This window comes from Labeo rohita, chromosome 13 (assembly GCF_022985175.1).
Source record: "Labeo rohita strain BAU-BD-2019 chromosome 13, IGBB_LRoh.1.0, whole genome shotgun sequence".
NCBI classification, from domain to species: Eukaryota; Metazoa; Chordata; class Actinopteri; order Cypriniformes; family Cyprinidae; genus Labeo; species Labeo rohita.
In genome coordinates this window covers 31,784,986-31,801,437 of record NC_066881.1, presented here as the reverse complement: position 1 = coordinate 31,801,437, position 16,452 = coordinate 31,784,986, and the positions used below count along the sequence as shown (strand labels likewise).

The 16,452-nt window shown below is 31.6% G+C and overlaps 1 protein-coding gene across 1 annotated transcript; it reads right to left on the bottom strand.

Moving 5' to 3' along the window:
* Positions 1-5,657: 5,657 nt before the first annotated feature.
* Positions 5,658-6,619, bottom strand: olig4 (oligodendrocyte transcription factor 4). Its single transcript, XM_051126724.1, has one exon. It carries the CDS (start codon positions 6,606-6,608, stop codon positions 5,853-5,855), a length of 756 nt encoding a protein of 251 aa, XP_050982681.1. The 5' UTR covers positions 6,609-6,619; the 3' UTR covers positions 5,658-5,852.
* Positions 6,620-16,452: the final 9,833 nt, after the last annotated feature.

Genomic DNA, 16,452 nt, shown 5'->3' with positions numbered 1-16,452 from the left:
TGATTTCTGAAGGATCATGTGACACTGAAGACGTAATACTGAAAATTCAGCTTTGATCACAGGAACAAATTACTTCTTAAAATATATTCAAATATAAAAAGATATAATATTTTAAAATTTTACTGTATTTGTTCAAATAAATGCATTTATTTGATCAAAAACACATTAAAAATAATGATATTTCATGCTGGGTGCCTTGGTAACCATAAATGACTTTTTAATATATGTTCAAATAAGTAAAAATAAATAAATAAATAAAAATAGTTATTTTAAGTTGTAATAATATTTCACAATTTTACTTTATTTGTGAACAAATGCATGCATTTATTTGATCAAAAATACAGTTAAAAAAAATAATAATATTGTATGCTGGGTGCTTTGGTAACCAACTTAAAAAAAAGAACATTAGAAAAAAAATTATTACAGAAAATCTGTGTATATATAAAAGTTACTTTAACTAATAATATTTCACAAGTTTACTGTTTTTACTGTATTTTAGCAAATAGAAAAAAACATTGCATGCTGCATGCATTAGACAACATTAGATTGTAAATTGTAAAAAAAAAAAAAAAAAAAAAAAAAAAAAAACTAGGTTATTTTAAACTAATATTAAATAAATATTACCATTTTTACTGTAATTTGCTTTAGCAAATAGAGGATTTGATCAAAACACAGTAAAAAAAAACAGCATGCTGAATGCATTAGACATTCGATTGTAAATTGTAGAAAGTTATGAAGTTATTTTGAATTGTAATATTTTAAAAAATATTACCGTTTTTGCTGTATTTTCAACAAACACATTTATTTGAAAAAAAAATACAGTAAAAAAAATTAATAATATTGCATGAGGCTTTTGAAAACAAGAAACTTCTTTCAAAAACTATATATATATATATATATATATATATATATCGTAAGTTGCAATAATATTTCACAATTTTACTGTTGTTACTGTATTTTTAAACAATTTATTTGATAAAAAATATGGTGTGCAAAAAACACATTTTAAAAATCTTATAATTATAAAAAAAAAATATATGTATTAAACAATTGTAATATTTTTTTTACAGTATTACTGTTTTTAAAATGAAAATAAAAAGGTAACATTACAGTGTCTGACATAGAAGACTATAAAAAAAAAAAAAAAAAATAGGAAAACCTACATATGTTCGTATGCTTGCCTATGTGTGTCTGTACCTTTCCCTAACAAGCGTTCACATACAGATACATACCCTGCTGTTATCTCTCTATGGACCGTTACCATCTGCCCCCAATCAGGAAACACCAGCTTTGCACAAGTCAATGTGTCTAATTATCCCCGTGCAGCAGGCCGGGCCACAGCTCCCAGTAATCCCCACAATGTGTTCAGCTTCCCATACCCACCTGTGCCTGGGACCTGGAGGGGGGGCCCTGACTCAGGGGGGCCGCAGGGACACGGGGACCCGCAGAGGGAGCTTCTTCTCCGGGCAGGATGGCAGCTGCCTCCCCCCGCTGGGACGTTCACCAGCTGACTGCGAGCAGGCCCCTGACAGGAGCTCTTTAGCGCTGTCAATGGGCCCATAAATAAGGAGCTAAGGGCCTTTGTGTTGGCGTTGGAGTGTCAGGGCCCTCTGCAGGCCGACCGGGCCGGTTACCGCATCGAGAAGAAACCAAAAAAAGAGGGGGCTGTGTTACGGGCTGCCCCCTGCGCCCTCTCTTTGTGCTCTGAGCGAGTGCTATTGTCTTCCTCCATTTAGGGTGAGAGAGAGAGGGAGGAGAGCAGAGGAGGAGAGGAGACACATCTCTTCATCTCTCCTCTGATCTTTCAGTTGTCGGCCCGGGATTCCTGCGAGGAGAAATGTGTATTTTTCACGCTTGATTTAGCTCTTGAGAAATACAGTCTCAAACTGCGTGCGTGTGTGTATAAAAGGATTTAGCACAAATGAAGATTTCAAGTACAAAAATGCACTGGATTTAATATGTTCTTCACATTAAGAAGTAACAGTTCTTTTAAGAACTGTTCTTTGAGGAACCAAAAATGGTTCTTCGCTGCAAAAATGTTCTTTTGGAACCTTTATTTTTAGGAGTGTGTGCTTCAGCCTCAGTAAACTGCACTCTTAAAAAGAAAGACTCATTATTTGCATTCCATGAAGAACTTCATGGAACATTTCCATTCCACAGAAAGTTCTTCATTGTGTAAAAAAGCTCTTCAGATTTTTAAAATTTTTAAAATATTTTTGAGAGTGTTGTACCATGGTGTGTTAAAGCAAAGAAGCCATTCAAGGTACCATGCATAGAGCCTAAAATCCACTGCCTTTGCACTAAAACTGTGCATATTAGCATGTATATTAATGCGGTTAAAATAGAAGTCTATAAAGCAAAGCTTTCCGCTATAATAAACCATGCTTTTATAATAAAAGCATGCTTTTATGCCACTTTTGTAAAATGTTTTGGATAAAAGCCTCTGCTAAATGCATAAATGTAAAATATTACTGTAAATGTTAATGACATATTTCTGCTCTATTGCTCTCAGGAATGCCTTGCTTGACTTCTATTGTAAGTGCATTAGGCTAAACATGATTTTAGGGTAAACTTGAGCCACCAGAAAATCCAAATTCTGCTCAGGGGTAACTAATGAAATGTAGCCGATGCTGGCCATAGCCATAGAATTGCACTTGTTTTGAACTCCCAACATTATTTCAGTTCTAAATTTTAGTGTATGATGAGGCCTTATGCATTTATACTATATGCATCAATTAAATAGAGTATTTATAAAATAATATATATAATTGTCCTAAGGGTATATAATATATACCCTTATATATTATTCACCCTTGTGCTTTTATTATTATTATTAAAACATGAATTGCAATAAACATTGTTCACAAAAAAAAGTTTAAAAGTAAAAAACTTATTAAACTTACCAAAGACTGAAACTAAAAAAGTTTTTTTTTTTTTTTTTTTTTCTATAGATCTAAAATAGAGTTAAATACAAATATTAGATGGGAAAAAATAACTTGAAACACTTTTCAACTATATCCTCTGTTGATCTTGCTGACAAACGGAAATAAAATAAGTTAAAGTTAAAAAAACTCTCATTTTTAAACCTAAAACTGAAATAAAAATAAAAATAAATCAAAAGATTTATAGAAATATATATAAAAATAAATAAATAAAAGTGACAAAAAGCCCACAGAATTAATGAAACTTAAGCTAAAATTAAAACAAAAGTATAATAAAATAAAAGTAGTATAAAATAATAGTATTTAAATAATATTAAAAAAAAAAAAAACACTAAATTAATACTAAATAATATTATTTTGCTTTTTAGGCTATACATATACACTAACAGTCAAATGTTTTTGAACTATGATTTTTAGGTCTCTTCTGCTCATCAATGCTACATTAATTTGATCATAAATACAGTAAAAACAGTAATATTGTGAACTATTACAATTTCAAACAACTATTTTCTATTTGAATATATTTTCAAATGTAATTTATTCCTGTGATTCAAAGCTGAATTTTCAGCATCATTACTCCAGTCTTCAGTGTCATATGATCCTTCAGAAATGTTTCTAATATGCCGATTTGCTGCTCAAGAAAAAACTGTTGAAAAAAACAGTTGTTTGCTTAATATTTTTGATGAATTTTATTTAATGAATAGAAAGCTGATTTAAACTAGTAACTTTCTGAATCATTATAAGTGTCTTTAATGTCACTGATTCATTTAATGCATTCTTAATGTTTTAAATACAAAAACAAAAAAAGTGGAATTTACTACAATCCATAAATTTCAAGTGCATTGTGCCTAATATTTCACACCTTCATCTTAAACCATTGGTCATATCATAAAGTCTGAAAAGTCAAATGATCTCTCCAGCTAACAAATGATGGTGTGCACAGCTGTCAGAGCCTCTCATGAAAACGACTCCCAGTGAGGACGGCCTGAATATGATCACAGCTTTATTGGACAGTGACAAATCTTCCTGCACTAACATGAAAAGAAGCGCTGGCCGTCCCCTGCGTGTGCTGCACAATGCTGACGCGCCAACCTGGCGACAGCTTGCGTCTCTCGCTCTCTGATTGATGGGTGAGAGTAGGCCCCGGGCTCCGAGCGGTCTGGCTGCCTTTCTTTTTCATACATTAACTAGTCTCGGTACAGATGGTTCAGTCCAAAGGCAACGCTTTATAGCGGGCTGAAATGATGCCTGTGTTTGTTAGCATATGCTAAAAACATAAACATGGTGCAGGCAATATTGCGTTAATGGTGCAGGAAGAAAGCATATGGACTCATTTTATATTCATATATATCATGAAACACATTGACACATATAAACACTGACATATGATTTCAGGACAGATGAGCAGCTGCCAATTTTTAATTTTAGCACCTCATTATTTCATATTTATGTTAGCTTCATTTAAATTAATATGGGTGGCAAGACATTTTTTATTCAAATGTAGTAATTGTTCTCAAATTATTTAATAGATTTCCAACAATTCCTTCAACTAAAAAAGTTGTTATTTGAACAAGCTAGTCAATTAAGAATAAATTTCTTATTTGCAATGACAGCCTGGCAATTTTAAAATAAATGTTTAACTTTGGTATAAATTTGGTCACCATTGAAGAGAAAAAAAAATGACATAAAATTATGAATAGTAAAGTAAAATGCTGTATAAAATGTTAAAATCCTGTGTAAATAGTATAAGTAAAATGCTGCATTGTTTTTCATAGTTGCAAATCACACTACAGTAAAATAATAATAAAAAATAATAAAATAAAATAACATAAAAATGTTCTATTTGAATATATTTTAAAATGCAATTCATTCCTGTGATGCAAAGATTTTCAGCATTATTACTCCAGTCTTTATTGTCATAAAATCTCCCATAAGTAAAATGGTGCATTGTCTTTTATAACTGCAAAGCATACTACATACAATAAAATAAAATAACATAAAAATGTTCTATTTGAATATATTTTAAAATGCAATTCATTTCTGTGATGCAAAGCTGAATTTTCAGCATCATTACTCCAGTCTTTAGTGTCATAAAATCTCCCATAAGTAAAATGGTGCATTGTTCCTTATAGTTGCAAAGCATACTACAGTAAATAATAAAATAAAATAAAATAAAATAAAATAAAATAAAATAAAATAAAATAAAATAAAATAAAATAAAATAAAATAAATACATGAGATTTTGGGAGAGGCTTAAACCTCTTTTTTTAAATATAAAAGATTATTCATTTAAAATTTTTATAATTTTTATTTTAGAATTTTCTATGCAGTTTTCTATGCATCTTTTTTATGATATATACTAATTAGTACAATTGTTTTGATAGTTATTTTTACAAAATGCTTTGTGTTGAAATTAAGTCAATAGACTGGCAAATATTTATCTTTCTAAACTAGTAAAGTGTGATGCTTGCAACACCAAGGTCATGGGGTTTGAGCTTGAATGCACTTAAAGTCTCTTTTGCTAAAAGTTAATTAAAATTAGGTGCACGATTAAAGATTAATAAAGATTGTTTACCTGATCAAATGAAGACACCGAAAAATCAGGATATTTTTCATTATAATAATAGATGTTTAATTTAAAAAACAAAACTATACGTTTTCAATTGCCATTTTGCTACAGAGAACATACAAGCGCATATGTTCATACAGTGACTATTCAAAAACGCTATACCAGTACAAAACATTCTTTGATATAAAAATAGCAGCAGCTTGTTAGAAAAGAAATTCTGTACAAGACATTTACAAAGTATACAACACATCTGGAAACACATCCAGATGTGTTTCAGTTCTTCTTAAGTCCGTATTTTAACTTCGGCCTACTCCGGGCCTGGAGCCTGGGCCTCGCCTGAATCACTTCCCCATGGAGAGGCTGTGCAGGCTGGCTGTGGAAGCAGGGAGAGGCTGGCAGAGAGAGCACGGGCAAGGCATGCCGGGAAAATGCCTATAGCCGCTGGAGAGATGCAGAGGGTCTTTCAGCAGGGTGGGAAGAGGTGGAGCAGGGAAACCCAGATACGCAGCCGAGGGTGGAGAATGAGGGGCATGGGCCACCGTTGGTGTACTGGTGTGCTGAGAAGTACTGCCCACCAGAGAGTGCAGAGACGGGGCAAGCGAAAGCAGCGGCAACTGGGATGCCGGAGCAGCCGAAGCTGGTGGTAGAACCCGTCTAGCCGAGTGACTCTGACTGTTGGCTCCGTAAACATCACCTACTAGCTTCTTCATCTCCTCCAGAGAGCTGGACAGCATGAGGATGTAGTTTCTGGCGAGAAGCAGAGTGGAGATTTTGGACAGCTTGCGTACGGATGGGCCCTGCGCGTAGGGCATCACCTCTCGGAGCCCGTCCATGGCCTGGTTGAGGTCGTGCATGCGTTTGCGCTCACGGCTGTTCACTTTGAGTCGTAGATCTTGCAGGTCGTCTTTGGAGAGATCGGCCCGTGCGCGGGTCTTTCCACCAGATCCGGCACTCTGTGGTGATTTTTCAGACCTGGGCTGTCCTGTTTCTCTGTCTGCGCAGTAAGCTTGAAACATCTTGTTGGAGAAAAAGCTGGAGTCCACAGCCAGCTCGGGTGAAGAAGACCGACTGCACGTGGAACTTGCATCAGAATCCATCTTCAAAATTGTTTCCGTAAAGTCTTGGTTGAGAACTTGCAGTCTTCTCAAGAACAATCCACTTGCTCAAAGTTTAAAAAGTCAGCGTAAATCGTAGCTTCTTTCTCTGAGGACTCAGTTCGTAGGTCTGCAGGAGGAATGAGTGTGTGTGTGGACACTGAGAAGGCTGTATTTATACTCCTCAGCATCACAAAGGCACAATGAGACGCATAATGTGACATTAGGCCCAGAGCCAATGACAGAGGGGCCACACTTTCACCCCCACACACCCATTCCCTGCCCCAATAGCATTGTATACACCCCGCCTCCACAAAACACACATATGCACAGACACACAAACTGCAACAGCTAGCATGCACATGTATGTGAAAAATATACTGCATAAAGAAAATAAAACCTTTTTTGGATCATGAGAAATCTATATTATACATTCAAATTATATCATATATAATTTATAATTTATATTTATATTTATTATAAATATATATATATTTCTAAATTGTATTTATTAGTAAGTTTCCATTAGTTAACTTTACTTAATGCATTAACTAAAATAAACTAACAATGATAAATTAATTTATCGCATTTATTCATCTTTGTTAATAATTATTTATTATTAAGTTATTTATTATTAAGTTTATTATTTATTAAATAAGTTATTTCACATTGGTATTAAATGAGAAGTACACTTCCAGAACAACAATTTACAGATGATGTACTCACTCCCTTGTCATCCAATATGTTCGTGTCTTTCCTTCTTCAGTTGTAAAGAAATTATGTTTTTTAAAGAAAATATTTCATGATTTTTCTGGACTGGTATGGTGCCCCAAATGCATTTTAAATGTGGCTTCAAATGATCCCAAATGCGGTTGTAAATGATCCCAGCTGAGGAAGAAGGGTCTTATCTAGTGAAATGATCGGTTATTTTCATTTTAGAAAATACAATTTAAATACTTTTTAATCTTGAACGCTCGTCTTGTCTTGCTCTCCCTGAACTCTGTGTATTCTGACTCAAGACAGTTAGGGTATGTCAAAAAACTCTGATCGCATTTTCTCCCTCAACTTCAAAAATAATTTCAAAAACATTCACATCACTGCAGAAGCACCGACCCATGCAAAGAAGAACAAACACCCTTAACAAAAAAGGTAAAACAGTGATATAGGGCGATTTTGAAGTTGAAGGAGAACATGAGATGGGAGTTTTGCGACATACCCTTACTGTCATGAACCGGAAAATAACAGGTCGGGAAGAGCAAGACAAGATGAGCGTTTGGCATTAAAAAAGTAGATAAATTGTATTAGTTTTATGAAAATAACTGATCATTTCACTAGATAAGTCCCTTCTTCCTCGGCTGGGATCGTTTACAACCACATTTGGGATCATTTGAAGCCGCATTTAAACTGCATTTTGGAAGTTCAAACTCGAAGAACCATATCAGCCCATTATATGGAGAAAAATGCTGAAATGTTTTTCTCAAAAAACATAATTTCTTTACGACTGAAGAAAGAAAGACATGAATATCTTGGATGACAAGGGGGTAAGTATATTATCTGTAAATTGTTGTTCTGGAAGTGGACTTTTCCTTTAACAGATAAAAGACTGATTTTAGTAATGTTACTAAATGTGACCCTGGACCACAAAACCAGCCATAAGGGTCTATTTTTTGAAATTGAGATTTATACATCATCTGAAAGCTGAATAAATAATTTTTCCATAAAGGACAATAGGACAATATTTGGCCGAGATACAACTATTTGAAAATCTGGAATCTGAGGGTGCAAAAAAAAATCGAAATATTGAGAAAATCATTTTTAAAGTTGTACAAATTAAAGTCTTAGTAATGCATATTACTAATAAAAAAGGTTTTGATATATTTACAGTAGGAAATTTACTAAATTTCTTCATGGAACATGATCTTTACTTAATATCCTAATGATTTTTGGCATAAAAGAAAAATCTATCATTTTGACCCATGCAATGTATTTTTGGCTATTGCTACAAATATACCCATGCTATTTAAGACTGGTTTTGTGGTCCAGGGTCACTAATGTTAAAATTAATAATAAGATTATTAAATGCATTAGAAGTAATGTATTTAACTAACGTTAACGCTAACAAATGGAACTGCATTGAAAAGTGTTTGTTATATTGCCTTTACATCATGAATATTTACAATAAAATTTAATTTTTATCTTAATATTTATTTTTATATTTATAAGTCACTTTCAATAAAAGCATTTTCTAAATGAATAAATGTAAATGTAATATAATGCTGTATTTTTGATAACTAATGAGGATCACCAGTGAGAATAATGGAGATTACAAAAAAAAAAGAGAAATCCAACGTTAAATGTCCCATAAACAAATTAAATTAAATTAAATTAAATTAAATTAAATTAAATTAAATTAAATTAAATTAAATTATTAAAATATCAAAATAAACATCTCTTTTATTTAATCTACCCTAGTAAAAAAGTAATATTATGTATTATATTTATTATATTATATTTATAAAAATATATTTATATTAATTGCATTTTTATTTATTATATTAATTATATTATAATTTAAAATATATTTATTTCATACTAATCTATTAACATATTTACTAACATATCTCTTGAGACTTCCTGATAAAAAAAAAAAAATAAAAATAATAATAATAATAATTAAACTTTATTTAGAGTACTACATGTACACAATGCACATTTCTTAATATTAAGCCTTAGATGTGTTTTAATGTCACTATTGATAATGATGGTATGATCTTTGAATAACATCGGTCTTTAAATGAAAGATATGCCTAAAGTGCAGTAGTTCTACTTTAGCATAATCAAAGGTAATAGTTAAGTATATCTTTAGTTGGACTTCAGCACTACTTCTGCACAATTAAAGTGCATTAAGTACAAAATTAGTTGTTCCAATTTAGCAGACTTTAAATATACACTAAAAGCACAACTGCAAGGCATTTTTATTACACACATAAATATGTAAATGTAGTATACATAGCATAAAATAAATGTATTTAAAATACATTTTAGTATATTTATTTTTCACTAGGGTATGCAATGACATTAGGGTGTTCTTGACAGGTTTTATGAGATTCTCTTGACAACATATCCTTTTAGTTTGCAAACCTGAACAGGATGTTTTAAAGGCAGTCTAGGTAGACTTTAACTTGGCTCTAAAGACACTGGCAGGCTGAATTCCATTAGACACTACAGAGTGTGAAGAGCATGTGAAAAGCCCCTGTGGAGGGCAGAGGAGGAGCAGTAAAGAAGGAGAGAGTTATTACTATAACACGTTACTAAACTGCTTTTACTATGACTGCTTTTACAGGAGTCATTAACATCTCCATTACACTCTTTAAAACACACACTACATCACTCACATTATGATCCATACACTGCTGAAGAGCCAGATGCCATGTGGTACAGCCCAAGTTATTATTGTTTACTAAAACTAAAATTATTAATATTTTTTGTTAATTTAAATTAAGCTGAACTAAAATCAAATATAAATATGAAAAACTTAAAAATTAAAAAATAAATAAATGATAAAGTTGAAGGAGTATAATTATTACCTGGAAATAAATAAAAACTAGAACGAGAAATAGAACTGAAACAAAAACAACAAAGTAACATTTAAAAAAAAAAAAAATAAATAAAAAATAAAAATAAAATTACTAAAATAAAATTAAAATGAACAATGAAAATTCAAAATATTTATAAAAACTATAAATATACTAAAAAAACACTGGGTAAAGCTATTTTTCTCCCCTGTTAAAACAAAATGTATTTAAAAATAAATAAATAAATAAATAAATATTAATTCAAATTCAATTAAAATGTATAAATATATAAATATGCTAAATGCATAAAAAATATTCACTACTAAAATGTATTAATATTTGCACCCTATATTTGTGAGTGCTGTGTATTTTTATGCTTACTGGAGTACCATAGCAACATGCCAATAGACAAAGCTATTACATATATTTCCTATACTACAAAGAGTGTATCATGGATTCCACAAAAAATATGAACTATTTTCAACATCAGTAATAATAATAAATGCTTCTTGAGCAACAAATCAGCATTTTAGAATGGTTTCTGAAGAATCATGTGACACTGAAGACTGGAGTAATGATGCTGAAAATTCAGCTTTGCATCAAAAAAATAAATTACATTTTTAAATATGTTACATTTGAAACTGGTTATGTTAAACTGTGAAAATATTTCGCTTTTTTAATCATAAATGTAACCTTGAAGAGACTTACAAACGTCAGCTCACAAGTTATATAGACTAGTTTTATGATTAATTTATGGTGTTTTGTCCTTATTAGAGCTTGACAGATGTGGTCATTATTATTTCTCACTGTATGGAACAGATTCTTCTAAATTGTCATTTGTGGTTGAACTATCCCTTTAACTACAACACCACAGAGAGCAATGAGTAAAGGTGGAAACCAAAAAGAAAGCAAAGAGATGCTAGAAAGTATGAAAATGAGAGCACCTCAGGTCGCCGTCACAGCAGCTGCCTCTCTCTGGGCTGAAGTGTGTGTTGTGTTGTCACGAGTGAAGAACATATGGGGTTTTGGCATGTTATAGGCTCAGAGCCAGAAGAACCGCAGATCTTTGACTGGACTAACAGTGTTCATCACTAATGAGAGCAGACCATGAAAAAGACCCTCTCAGATATGGAACAGCAGTTATGCGAGGAATAATTAAGCATAATGCTGTAGCTGAAATATTCAGTATACAATACCATACACAAGTTTGGGTTCAGTAAAATTTAAAATAAATTAATACATTTATTCAGCAATGATTAAAAATGTATAAGTTTCCACAAAATATGAAGCACAACATCTGTTTTCAACACTGATAATAATCAGAAATGTTTCTTGAGCAACAAAGCATATTAGAATGATTTATGAAGGATCATGTGACACTGAAGGCTGGAGTAATGATGCTGAAAATCCAACTTTGATCACAGGAATAAATTACATTTTAAAATATATTACAATAGAAAACAGACGTTTTGAATTCTAATAATATTTCTCAATTTTACTGAATTTTCAACTAACAAATGCATTTATTTATAAGTAAAAATAGCAAGCTGCAGGCAGTAATGCTGTAATAATATTTTAAAATATTACTGTTTTTACTGTATTTTTGATCAAATAAATGCAGCATTGGTGAGCAGAAGAGACTTCTTTCAAAAAAATCAAGACATCTTACCAACCCCAAAGTTTTGAGCAGTGGTTTATATTTAAATAAACAGCAACTACAGTACATTTAGTGTTTAAAAAAATATATAATGAAATCGTTTTTTTATTTTTTCAAAATTTCATTATTTAAATTTTAAAGAATATTATTTGCATTTTTTTCTCCAATCATCAAATTTAATAGAATTAATATTCCAATCAATAATTAATATGTGACCCTGGACAGTGATTTTTTTTTTAAAGCTAAATAAATAAACTTTCCACAGACGTATGGTTTGTTAGGATAGGGCAATATTTGGTTGAGATACAATTATTTGAATATCTGTAATCTGAGGGTGCAAAAAAAAAAAAAATCAAAAATCAAAACATTGAGAAAATCGCCTTTAAAGTTGTCCATTTATAGCAATGCATATTACTAACCAAAAATGAAGTTTTGATATATTTACGGTAAGAAATGTACAAAATATCTTCATGGAACATGATCTTTACTTAATACCCTAATGCTTTTTGGCATAAAATAATAATTTTGACCCATACAATGTATTTTTGGCTACTGCTTCAAATATACCTGTGCTACTTAAGACTGTTGTGTGGTCCAGGGTCACATATAGAAACAATGTCTGTCAAAATTTTAAAAAAGGAATATAAAAACATCATAAAAGTGTCCTGTTTGAGTTGTGCACTTCCTTATATTATGCAAGCCAACTTTTAAATTACTCACTGATAATCTTGTCATGGTCTTTGGCATGCAATAAACTAGAAACATGGACTGCTTTCAAGATATGCGTGAGTCGTATGTTGCCAATTAAAGATTTTCATAAATCTTTAAGAATATGCATTGAAAAACATTTCTATCATTCACCTCAAAGTATTCATCAGTGGATGATGTGTTCAAATGTCCATCTGTGTGTGTGTGTGCTTATGAATACATGAGGGTGTTTAAGAGCTTCATTCTCATTCATGTGTTTACTTTATCCACAGGCCACACAGCAAGAAGATACAAGAGAGAAAGAGGCCGAATGCAAGCTCATGAATGGATGAAAGAGTATCTCTTCACTCCTCTGCCTCTTTTATGCTTAATCTGTGCGTCTTTAACTTGGAATTAAAGTGTTTGACTTTCCTAAGCTGCTGTTAAAGACCCGTGTGTGTGAGGGAGAGACGGTCTGTGTGAATTGTCAGTGTTCAGGTGAGCAGAAAATGAGAGTATTATCACAGCCGTATGTGTGTAGTCTCAACAGATCAGTGAGGATTAGAGCTGAGAGCGAACTGAGCCCCAACACACACACACACACACTCGTTTCAGAGATCTTAAGCTGCTGAGACAGAGAAATCCAGCCTCAGTGGTGCTTAGAGACATTCACTGAACATTCAATCACATCTAATCACCAATGAAGTTACAGTTAAACTATTCTGTTACAAAACAAATGAGAAAACCTAAAACCTTTGATTTGAATTCAAATTAATGGCAATTTTTTGCTGATTATTCTATACATTCCACAGCTTTAAGGTTGATTTTAATTAAAAATATGCCTTTGCAAGCAAGTTATAAATATGTTGCTGATTTCCATATAGTTTTCTAAAGGTTTCTAAAGGTTTCGGAACAAATTTGGAAAATATAAAATATCTACAAATATTTACTTTTTTTTTTTTTTCATTAAAAATGTGTAACTTTAATTGGAAATGAGAACTTCACAGACGCCACAATAATGTGACATTAAGTCTTTAGAATTGTTGACTTAATTACTGATTTTTAATTAAGAAAAAAGTTATTTCTAAGTTCCAACCAATTTGTAAAGTCTCCACAAAAACTCTTTCTGAAAATATTTAAAGCTACTGTTATGCAACAGCAAATTATTATATAACTAAAAAATATTATGAAACACCACAGATTTAATATGTAGACAGATTATATTTATATTTTGATTAATTTATGTATATATATTATTTATTTATTTATTTATTTATAGTTTCACATTGCATATATAGATACAAATAAAGTGTTTTAAATATGAATAAAATAAAAATATATATATATATATATATATATATTTAAAGTAATTTCAACAATATTTTTATTACATTTTTGACATTACAACTTTTTATTTAATTTACAATTTATATTTGATTTGTATATTTATTTTATATATACTATTTATTTAATTATTTTTTTTTAGTTTCACATTGCATATATAGATACAAATAAGGTGTTTTAAATATGAATAAAATTATATATATATATATATATATATATATATATATAATTTTAACAATATTTTTATAACATTTATTACATTATAACCATTTAATTTAATTTACAATTTATATTTGATTTATATATTTACTTTATATGTATTATTTATTTATTTGCTTATTTATCTATCACATTGCATATGAACAGCCCTTTAGGAATATATAATCTGAATACTGTATGATGTAACACAAAGTAATTTTATAAAAGTCTTAGAAAAAAAAACACAAAAATGGGTATGAGTTATAGACAGTGAGAGAGAGAGAGTGTGTGTGTGTGTGTAGGTGGGTGGTTGTGCAGCACATTGAGGAGTTAGTGATTTATTAACTTCACCCTCTTGAAACAATGACATTAACTAAACTACATCATGACAAGCACAGTGTGAACGGCCCCGAGCTTTTTATGACCGTTACTAACAAGCCCAATAACTTTCCCTAACAGAGAGAGGGGAGCTAAAGTGTGTCAGCAGGCGTCTGTTATAAAAGCTTCATCTCATTTGTGCTGCTGCAACATCATAAATTACAGCCCAACTAGAACAGAGAAAGAGAGAAAAGAAGAGAAAAGAAGAGGAGAGTGGAGGGAATGATTTGCCAGAGGCAGAAAACAAGAGAGGGGGTGAACGAGGGAAAGTAGACCTGCTCTTTGATCGCCGCCTGATATCGTGCTGCTTTCATCCTCAAGAAAAGCAAAGAATCACTGCTGCAAACCTGGAAGAAAAGAAGCACAAATTTCAGCTGTTACTCTTAAACAGCAATGAGATGAATAAAGACTTTTGTTAAGTCTCTTAATTGTTCTCTTAATTGTGTTGAGAAAAGAACCATAATAATCTCACATGCGTCTCAAACGTTTCAGAAGAGATCTTAACATCTCAAACTGTGTTCAGATTAGGCAAGATACGAAACTCTGCAATCATAAGTTGGAGACCAACAGTTTAAACTCAAATCTTTTTCATCAAATTCTTCAGGGACTAAATGATCTGAGTTGTTATTCAAACCATACAGTTGAAGTCAAAAGTTTACATACACCTTGCAGAATCTGCAAAATTATAATTATTTTACCGAAATAAAAGGGATCATATAAAATATAAAAAATGATAGTTGTTCATGGGTCCCTGAACAGTTAAACTGCCTGCTGTTCTTCAGAAAAATCCTTCAGGTCCAACAAATTCTTTGGTTTTTCAGCATTTTTGTGTATCTGAACCCTTTCCAACAATGACTGTATGATTTTGAGATCCATCTTTTCACATTGAGGACAACTGAGGGACTCACATGCAACTATTAGAGAAGATTCAAACACTCAGCGATGCTCCAGAAGGAAAGACGATGCATTAAGAGATGGGGGTGAAAACTTTTAAACAGAATGAGGATGTGTACATTTTTTCTTATTTTGCCTAAATATCATATTATTTTCATTTAGTACTGCCCTTCAGAAGCTACAGAAGATACTTACATATTTCCCAGAAAATAAGTTACATTTACCCTGATCTTCAAATTCAAAAAGTTTTCACTCCCTGGCTAAATAAAATAATAATAATAATAATAATAATAATAACATGCATTTTGTATGATTTATTTTGGTAAAATAATTAACATTTTGCAGATTCTGCAAGATGTATGCAAACTTTTAATAATAAACAGGGTTTTACAGTTTATAGCCTTTTTTTTTTTTTTTTTTTTTTTTTTTTTTTTTTTTTTTAAAGAAATACTGTAATTCAGCAAGGATTCATTAAATTGATCAAAAGTGACAATAAAGACATTCATAATTAGGGCTGGGTGATAAACTGATAATGCTAATTATCTAGCAATATGAATTTCCTCGATAAACGATAACAAGAGTTCAAGAAATGTTCGATATAATGTTTATCCACATAAGGTGGAACAAAAGAGCGCTAGTCAAAGCATGACACTCGGGCCGTTTATCCGCTCGGATCAAAGTTCAAACGGCGACACGTGGTTAAGGCTAGAAAGAAATACAGATCTAGCTACTGGGCATGCGCACATTATTTTTGTCACACTGTACAACAATAATCCTGTTTTTGTATTATAGTAAGGGCTAAGTTTAGGGTTGGGATAGGTGTAGACGTAAAAAAAAACAATCCAATAGGTAGAACAATTCATTTCATTGTTAGTTTCCGGTCTGAGCTGTATCACTTTTAGTCACAACTGCGACACGGCACAAAGTTACTAGAGCAGATGCATTCACTCGTTGATGAATCTCGGCCACTGAACAGCGCCAGTGTAAAGTGCTTGAATACAGTGAAGAACACAAATGACTCTGTTTATAGCCAGATGAAACTATATATAGTGCTATAACAGGAGAAACACTATGTGCAACGGTACAGTCAGAAGGCTTTTTAATCTACAAATCG

What these genes read in the sequence shown, in the direction of transcription:
- olig4 (XM_051126724.1), bottom strand. Translation starts at nt 6,608, where the DNA reads ATGGATTCTGATGCAAGTTCCACGTGCAGTCGGTCTTCTTCACCCGAG.